The sequence below is a fragment of the Mytilus californianus genome, unplaced genomic scaffold (genome assembly GCF_021869535.1).
Source record: "Mytilus californianus isolate M0D057914Y unplaced genomic scaffold, xbMytCali1.0.p SCAF_8, whole genome shotgun sequence".
NCBI classification, from domain to species: domain Eukaryota; kingdom Metazoa; phylum Mollusca; class Bivalvia; order Mytilida; family Mytilidae; genus Mytilus; species Mytilus californianus.
The window spans coordinates 38,962,559-38,972,863 of NW_026262734.1; the positions used below are offsets into that span (position 1 = coordinate 38,962,559).

Here is a 10,305-nt window from a genome sequence, read left to right on the forward strand (position 1 = left end):
GGTGATCTCAAATGCTCTGGAAGGGTAACGTGATTTAAAGTGATTACAAAAAAAAATCGTGAATTAATGTTATATAGTTCTCTTATTTTAAGTTTGAATGCAGTTTTCCATGTGGAATTACCTTACATTGTTTACTAATTGTTGTTAAAGAAAAAGTTATATTCCACTAAACACACATGGCCATTTAAAAAAAACCCCAATATTTCAATACTAAAATTTAGAGTAACGCTTTATGTTGGTACTATAGGTTATAAAACCATCTATCATATAATCAATTTATAAATGTTTAAAGAAAGCGCAAAACTGCAATATTTTTATAGATTTTGACAGTTATTTAGCATATATTCAAAATATGAAAGTACTTTTTAAAAATTTATCGGAAGCAAAGCTATAGTTTTAAAGTTAGGAAAGAAAGCGACCTGTCAATTCAGCAAGTATTCCCGCTTACCGTGAAAATGTGCTTCGTCTCTTGCTTTCATCTTACAGATTACAGCATGCAGTTTATCAATACGCATGAAACATTGTTCGAAAAGAGATCACCGACGAAATGTACTCTACCAATATTAATATATGAATATTAAATCAATGTTTTGAAATATGATAAAATTGATAATTGAAACGGGGAAGGTGTCAACGAGAAAACAACCCGACTAAGTAGCAGAAAACAGCCCAAGGCCACAATGGGTCTTCAACGCAGTAAGAAAAATCCCGCACCCGGAGGCTGGTTTTAGCTGGCCCCTTAACAATAATGTATACTATTTCAGCGAAAATGACGTCACACTAAACTTTGAAACATATAAATGAGCCAAAATTAAAAAAAAAAAAAAAAAAATAAAACATACAAGACTAACAAAGGCCAGAGGTTCCTGACTTGGGACAGGCGCAAAAATGCGGCGGGGTTGAACATGTTTTGTGAGATCTCAACCGTCCCCTATACATATAGCCAATGTGAAATAAACTAACACACAGCAATACGCACAGTAAAACTCAGTTCGAAAGAAGTCCGAGTCCGATGTTAGAACAGGTAACAAAAAAACTAAGCAAAATGACAATGATCAACATAAATTAACAAAAGACTACTAGCAGTTACTGACATGCCAGCTCCAGACCTCAATTAAACTGATTAAAAGATTATGTCTTCATCATATGAAAATCAAGCACAATCCTCCCGTTAGGGGTTTAGTATCATTTATTCACCTGAAAGAAATGATCTTCATCAAACATAATGCTATACACTTTGATGTCATTTTTTATTAATAGGTTTCCTTGTTGTTCTCATTTCAGTATCATGATTTGTTAACCTATTATATAACAGATCGCAATTAACATTATAAAGAATAACAAAATCCGAAATCTTTCGAAACACATTGAAATATATATAATTAATTTCTGAAGAAATAAAACGTGTTAAATTTAGTTCTGTAAACTGTCCAATAAAAAACATCAACTATAAAATATTTTATAAATGTTTGTAAATAATGAATTATACTGGTTCGATCTGGTTAAAGCATCTCTTTTCGTTGCTTAAAAGAGGATAAGAATAGCTGTATTCTTTATAGAAAAAAATCGGATCTTAATATAATGTGTGAAATTTAGCGCTTAATCGGCACGGAGTTCACCTCGTCTAACAAGCATTATTACTTAAAAAGAGATTAAATGAAATTTTAAATCCTCTATAATATTTAATGATATTATTCAAATGATAGGAGGTAGTAGATTTAAACATATTAAGTATAAAGACACCATGAAATAAAGTAATACCTATCATGAGGGTGTGGATGGGGGTTTACAAAATAGAGAATAAATGACAAAATTATAAAGAATAGAGAAAATGGACAAAAAAAATAAAGAATAGAAAATAATGAGGTGCCAATATATAAAGAATAGAGAATAATGGACAAAAAGTATAAAGAATAGAGAAAAGAATGCATCCAGACCCTCTATCATTATAATTTTGTTTACATCATGTCAGAGAACTTCAAATTTGTATTTCAATGACATATCATCTTTCAATAATACATTTGCAGATTTCTTCTTTTCAGCAATCATTCTGTATTTGCATTTTTGCATATTTTTGTTTATTAAAATCTATAAATTGGTGTAAAACATCACATGGTCCGACAATTTACTATGAAGTTACGTGCTTGAGTTATGCCATTGTTGCTTGAAAACAGGTTCACATTAGTAAAACTGTTATTCAATTCAATAACATACTTTGTATGTTTTAAGGACAATCTTCGCCGGTAGACAATTTATTTTCAAACAAATGGTAGGGGTTTCATCCTTTGTATTTCCTTTTGTTTGAAAAACGCAATTGTAAGCTCGTAGATCACCCACGCGCAATCCAAATGACTGACAACAGAAGTAATTCTATTTAGAATATATTCTGACATTATTGAAAATCCGACAATTAATGAAAATGATATTTTAAAACTAAATATTTTAGCCGTGTTGTCAACTTGGTTTATTGTGATTGTATGGCGACTGCCTTTATGGCGTCTGGCTATTCGATGATCTTGACGTCCCGACGTCAAAATTTCGGTTTCCGATAAACATTATTCTGGGCCATAACCAATATATTTCCCGAACTTTCTGTGATAATGCACCAATAGAACGAGAAATTATTTATCTTGGGGTCAATAAGTCAGTTGTCCAGGATACAACAGCTGTTGAGAGAAAGTAAAAATTTGTGTAAATGTTGGTTACCTGGTGTTATCTTTCGTTATAACCTAATGTGTCCAGCTTTTACCAACTTGGATTTGATATTGATTTGAAACAACTAGGTCAAGGTCACAGTAGCTTTCTATACACCGAAATAAGAGCAAACATTTAGTTTCCGGATGATATTTTTTATTTATTTGTCCAACCTTAGCTTGAGAATTTCCCTGGGAACAAACAAGACACGTATTGATTTTTTGATTCCTGAGATATTGGAAAAGAGTATATACATCTACCAGGCTGAAGCTAGCGAACAATAAGCCAGCGAACAATAAGGCGATATATATTTAAAACCGAAAAATTGCAAAAGACAGCAACGGCCTTTTGATCAAAAGGCATATATTTTGACCATGCATGCATTCTTTTGCGGGAATAGATATTTTATATATACATATATACATGTTTAAGAACATTTGTTGTTCGACCTGTTAGTCAAATGCGTTTTGTTAAAATATACTTTTTCACTTTTTTGGTCCTTTGGAAAATGTTGTTTGTGCTATATTTAGACCCCTCTAACAAGAAATTTGTTTTGCATGCACACGTATAAAAATTGCGGTTTTTATCCAACGCAATCATAGGTTTGAACGTTGTTTTCAATTTAGACTTGTTCATATATACATGTGTATATACACTTGCTTTGTTTGTCAACATTGTTATTTTGCATGAAATTTGGATTTAGAGGCCCATAAAAATTATATATCACTGTTTGATAGATAAGTTACGAACAATAAACTGGCAGACTCTTCATAAGTCAAATACCATAATGTCATATGCACGTGGACACAACAATCCCTTAGTGAAATTTTAAGGCGTAACTATGTTTTGCACACTGATCAAACATTACATGGCCAGTTGATACATCTTTGAGTGATTATATAAATCTATTGTAGTTATAACATATAATTTGCCTTAAAATATACACTGGGTTGCATTTAATCCTTGCTCCCACCAAACATTATTAAATACATGTACATGTAGATGATTCGAATAGTACAATACTAACAGAAGGAAGGAGATGTCGGTATACGTCAACGATACAGCAAACGAAGTACTACTAGTATTTAAATAATATTTTCTCTCAAAGTGGTTAGATTTTTTCTTCTTTCATAAATATGTATATAAATTGTGGAGTGACCGAGCTGGACATACGTTAATGAATATAATTATCACGAGGTAAAAAATTATATAATTATCTAGCGCACAAAAGAGTTTTTTAAATTACTTTCGTCAGGTGCGCTGTTTGAGCAACAACAGTGGTCATTACAAACTATTGTTTTGTATCATATTGCATGCTGATCGATGAATGAAGAAAATGTAGAACATAACTAAATACGGTATGGGTTTTGCTAAAGTGTTGAGGCCGTACGGTGACATATAGGTGGCACGGTAGTATTTACATTCCGAAATTTAGGTTGCTCTTTTTGTACCCTACTTATTTAATAAGTCAATGTATCTGAACACTGTGAATGAACAAAAATTACATTATCTACTGAACATACTTTCCTAAGCTGAGGGATGAATCAGGTGTAGAAAAATATGAAGTAATTTTACATACAGGTGAAAATGAATTTTTGAGATTTTTTTTAACTTGTATTCTTTTGATGATAAAAGACATAAAAGCACTAGTGGCCTTAGGTTTATAAAGATAGCAGAAAAAGTAAACGGTCATCATGCATATTCAAATTTATTTCTGAATATTATAATGAAAGTACTTCAGTTAACTGTGTATGTAGGTTTTTGGGCAGTGTTAGAAAGTGGTGAAAATTTTAATAAGGCTATCATTATCCCTATGGGCCAGGAAATACTACCGTGCCACCTATAGATGTTAACTTCTATGTCATTTGGTCTCTTTTGGAGAGTTGTCTCATTGGCAATCATACCACATCTTCTTATTTCATAATCAAGCTAATACGTTGCCGCTGCTTATAGTGCCACAAACTGACCACGCAATTGCCACTTATGTACCACTTCTGAAATCTCATACAGAAGTATCTCTTCCGTTTTCTAACTGACAATTAAAAAAATGTATTTAGCAGGAAAGGTCACATTCCTCATGTTCTATGCATTTTATTACTTCATTCAAAATCAAGTTTTATTGATTGAGTTGAATAAAATTATTTATGTGTATTATATATATATTAATGTTGACACCTGTATGTACTATGTGATGAAAGGTTAGTAGGGGCAATTATAATGAACATTCATATTCCAAAGATCGTAAATCAAAGAAATTGTTTGCATAATTTGAAATACCACTTGATATAAAAATATTTTATGAATGATAATTTTGAATAACCAGAGCAAATTATTAAAATATTAATTCGTTCAGTAAATAACATTATAAAGAGAACCATCCAGTCATTGTATAGTGTTATAAAAACGTGAGGACTTAAACACTTTCATAGTACTGTTGTTAAGACTGTCAAATGTTTACTAAATATCAAGAGAGATAATTTGTCAATTCTTTTCTGAAAATTTGTGTACTTATCATATAAAAAAGAAGTAAAAAAAAACCACTAAACCTGCTGATTTGTTTCAATATCGATGATACACTAACCCAAAACATTCAGTTAAGAAATCTAGACGGTAACATATAATCTGCTAAAATAGACATGTTGTGTAATTTTTGTCCGTGTTAGTTTCGTTACTAGTGAAGCACGAATATCAAACCCCTTTGGAGAATCTGTTTTGTGGACTTCGTGTTGCTCAATAATAAGGTTTTATGTTTAGCGTTTCTAATATATCGTTTATTTTGTGTGTGTTATTTCATGTTAAGCCATGGTATTGTCTCCCCTTCGACGACTAATGGTTTTGCCCGTCCACCTTTATGCGCCCTCTTTCCTTTCAGAAACTTGTGATACTTATATAAAATTCTACGGTACACGGTCATAAAATAAAGAAAAAAATAAAGTTTTCAAAACTTACCACCGAATTTGATTGGATATTCCATTTACAATGCAAATTTATATCATAGTTCTTCCCTTCTTCAAATCCAGGACTAGATAAGATTAAATTATTTTCTTTCAAAAATATATCCCTTGAGCAACCTTTTACTGATTTAATACCGACTACAAAAAAAAAGAAAACAACTATTAATTACAGTTTTACTACATTAAACTTGTGTCCCCCCCTAATATTGGTTCTGAGCGTTCCTGTTGAAGGTTAGCACAGAGAGGCGATTTCATTTCTAGCAGTCATTTTCTTATCATGGCGTGGTTCATTCTAAAAAAAGTACCTTTTACAACTGCCCTTTCTGAAACATTCTCCGTCAGTTTGTAATAAGAGTGACACACATTTGTTTAGCATGTAGATTCCTCTACAAAAGTGGTTTTATGGAAGGCTCTTTTTTTTAAACCTATATGTTTGTTTTCTTTCCAACAATAAAACCTTCAAGTTTTTACCTAATATGCAATAATTGACCAAGAAATGTCTTTTTCAAATCAGTCGTAAAATTATCTAGTGAGGAAAACGTAACTTGTTTGGAAAACAATTTTAATTGACTCTTTAGATCTTTTATTCTTACTTATAGAATATAAACTTCATTTTAGAAAGTCTATTGAAATATTTCATCTGTATCATTATTATCTATCGTATAAATAAAAAATTATCTCACCTAGAAGAAAGAAGATTAAGAGTCCGTCCATATTGATAATGTCCAAAATACTAATACCTGATCATAAAGTTAAGCATAAGTATTTTGCGTTTCACGCTTATTAATTCTATTTTACATAGGATATTTACATTACATCATTTCACCAAACGAGTGGGTTTAAATTTTAGAAACTTGTCATATTATTCCTAATTAATCATTGTGAAAAAGAAATTCAAGTCCTTGGTAAATGACCGCCAAGTTAAATGCGTTTATATGTCATGTGATACAACAAATGTAATGTTGTCTAGACTTATACTTATTTTATAACTGAAAGATCAAAGTTAAAAAGCTAAGATATTTAGATACTATTCAAATTGATATTGTTATATACAATTTCTATAGCAGTGTAAAATTGATATGAGCTTTGCAATACCAAATACTACCCAATACCGACAAATGTCAACAGCACTGTCGTTTTCAAAATGCGTGAATCTTTTCTCTAATTCTTATCCGATTTATACTATTCACGATCGGTTGATCATTTATTCATAATCAACATGTGGTTCGTTAAATCTCAGTTCGGCATTGGTCGAAATCCATTACGACCTCAAATTTGCTTGCTTTTTGTCGTCTGAATTTTCTCTTGTGACGTCACCTCACCTTGACCTCATTTTCATGGTTCAGTGTTTAAAGTTACGTTTTTATGTTTTGGTCTGTTTTTCTATAAATACTGTATGCAATAGGTCAGCTATATTTGGTGTATGGAAATATTTTACGGTATACATAGGAGTCTGGCAGGTTTTATTTGTCCTTGACCTCATTTTCACGGTTAATTGCTCAATATTAAGTTTTTGTTTGTTTTGGTCTGTTTTTCTTAAACTATGATAAGTAATAGGTCAACTTTCTTTAATGTATGGAATGATTATAAGGTTTAAATGTCTGGCAGGTATCATCTGACCTTGGCCCCATTTTCACGGTTCCTTGGTCAATATTAAATCTTCCTGGTTAAGTTTGTTACTTAGACACTATATTTAATAGGTCAACTATATTTGATGCATGATGGAATGATTGTAAAATGTACATATCTGTCTGGCAGGGTTCATCTGACCTTGACCCCATATTCATGGTTCATTGGTCAATATAAAGTTTTCATGGTTTGGTCTGTTTCTTGTATATTATAAGCTTTAGGTCAACAATATTCAATGTATGGAATGATTGTAAGGTGAACATGTATTTTTGGCTTGGCTTATTTGACCTTGACCTCATTTTCTTGGATCATGTTAAGTTAATGTGATACTTGTAGTAAAACTTTATATTTAGGGCTATCAACATAAATTCAATAGTAGTAAAGCAGGCGAGACATTTCAGTGTGTGCATTCTTGTTATTATAAACTGTTATTTCATGGATACATTTTGTAGCATAGATATAACTGGTAACAAAAAAGTGAATAAATAAGACAGTTTTTATTTCAAATTACCTAATTGTTTTCTCTTGCTAATAAGTTATTAGATGACGTCTCTGGGTTAGAAAGTTGTTATGTTCCACATGTATAGTACAAAAATGTACCCGCTAGGTTGTTTCCTAAGTACCTAACCAGTAGGAGTTACGTCTGAGGTAAAAATTATCAATCCTTCAGTATTATTCGAGTGAGTCTTAATTTTCGTAGTTGTTTTCTTTGGGTCATTTGACCGCGATCTTCACTGTCCGTCTTCAATCCACTAAATCAGATTTCCCATTCGTTACCTTCAGTTGTTGTCGCCAAATTATTATGTTGACAATTTTTTAGAGACACATTATTTATTGCATATCGTTTTCAAAGTTTTAAACGCAGCTGGATGTTGGCTTTAATTGCAAATTGTAAAATTGAAATACACAAATCTTTTATTTGATAAAAAAAAAACTAATTATAAGTAAATGTAATACATGTATGAACAGGAATATTAAAGTTTTACCGTTCATTGACATCGAATTACAATTTACCTTGCAGCTATATTACTGTGGTCTATTCTGAGGGTCTGGATGGGGGGGGGGGGGGGGGGGGGGGTCATTCAATTATGTATTCTTTAATTTTTTAAGCCCATTTTTTCTCTATTCCTTATTAATTTTGTCCATTATTCTCTTTTTTTTTTAATTTTAGCACCCATTATTCCCTATTCTTTTTTTTTTTGGCCTATTTTTCTCTATTCATTATATATTTTGCCCTTTATTCTGCACATTTTCGCCATTATTCTCTATCCTGTAAACCCCAACCAGACCCTCTATTATTCAAGGACTCATTTTCATCAATGAATAACATACATATATATTTCATATGATCTCGTTTTTATTGTAGTACTGCTTTTTAACACAAAATCACGAACCATACATATACTATACTTCGGTTATAATATATTTCGTAAAAAAATATCCTCTTTTAAAAGAAATATTTCTTATATCAATGTGCAAGTATGATTGCTTCATACTTCATTTATTTAATAATCAAAATAGTAAAGGCAATCAAATCATAGATAAAACAAAGACATGAGAACACCACCAATGAATTACCAAAATAAATAAGAAAAAATGACAAAAATCTTAATAGAATACAAACGAAAGATTGAACACTATGAACCCCACCAAAAACCTTGTGATAAAAAGTATGTCTAATGTCGAAAATCTGGATGTCTCTTTCGGGAGTTAGACTCAAGAACATTTCAGCGACCAAGATAGATAATCCTTCCGAACTTAAAACCAATTTGATTGCATTTTCTAGTAAATAAAGAGCTATTTACCAATGAATTGACTATAGGAGGGGGCTCTTCAATCCTTTCGTGATAGGGATGAGCAGACGAGACTTTCAATACCCCACCCTTTTCACGTATTTTGAATAACAGAAATACATACCATAGCATATATTTTTTACATATAAAATATTCTTATTATAGCAATCATGATTATGCTATTTTATAAGATATTAATATATTTGAAAAATGTCTGATGCATTTACGTCTGTGGTTTTAATCGCATCCGTGAACAAATGACATGTGATTATAATTAGCTGTAGATACTCATGATTCAGTCAGCAACCTTGACATGTATTTCATCTTGATTTTCTCGATCATATCATATCATATACCTTAAAGCTTGGAGTAGTGATATATTCCAGTTGGTTGTCCCTAAAAATGATTATAAAATTAGTCCCACCGAGAGTTCGTAACGGCAAATCTTAATTAAGACAACCGTGTTTAACGATGTCAAATTCTAATGAATCGAGTGAGAAGACGTAACAGTAAAATACAGCGGGGAATCGCATATCCTCCACAAAGAGCCAGACCGGGTGCGCCGACAGGGTAAGCGTCTCCTGCTTTGGATGCATCACCCGCCATGCGAGTCCACACTCAATTTAAATTCCATCTCTTCGAACGTTTTACAGACGCCATTATGATTTTGTTGACCGTTATCATATAGTTGTGTCAAGATGACCACAACCCCAGGGGTTGATTGGGGAATCCCTTTGTATTCTTCCGACGGCAGTTATCCCCTTGCCGAAATGGGTCGGTTTTTTTGGCTGTACATAATAAATTGGCAGACACGTCCGGTCAGAATGGGGACGTTAAATGCGATGCCTCGTATAGAGAGGGTGCCACGATCTTTGGCCAATAAGAACCCTTGCATCAACTCTTTGAGGAGTCAGTAGGTGGCCTGCTGCAATGCTTAATTTCTGTCCTTACTCAATTTACCCTCATTTTTTAGTTACATTCCAAATTTCCTGTCTATTCCAGGACAAAACTATTGTATTCATCTTTTATTCCTTTTCGCCTTGAACATGCATGTTATATCTACCACTGCAAACAACAATAAATCAAAGATGACCCTAGATATGCACAATTTGTCGTACCCACAACTCCGTCCTCTTTTCCTACATTATGACGTCATTCACCATGAGCGACACGTATGATGTCACTTGATGAGCAGAAACTGCTTACTTACCCTTACGAAGAGCATGAGTTTACCT

At 32.3% G+C, this 10,305-nt stretch overlaps 1 protein-coding gene across 1 annotated transcript in view; it reads right to left on the minus strand.

Moving 5' to 3' along the window:
* Positions 1-6,468, minus strand: part of LOC127710796 (uncharacterized) — a 36,913-nt gene extending 30,445 nt beyond the window's left edge. Inside the window, exons 1-2 of the mRNA XM_052216755.1 lie at positions 6,332-6,468; positions 5,644-5,786 (exon numbers count right to left, since the gene is read on the minus strand). Of these exons, the coding sequence (XP_052072715.1) occupies positions 5,644-5,786; positions 6,332-6,362 (174 nt within the window). The 5' untranslated portion in view covers positions 6,363-6,468. The remainder of the gene's footprint in view (positions 1-5,643; positions 5,787-6,331) is intronic.
* Between the last annotated feature and the right edge of the window lie 3,837 nt (positions 6,469-10,305).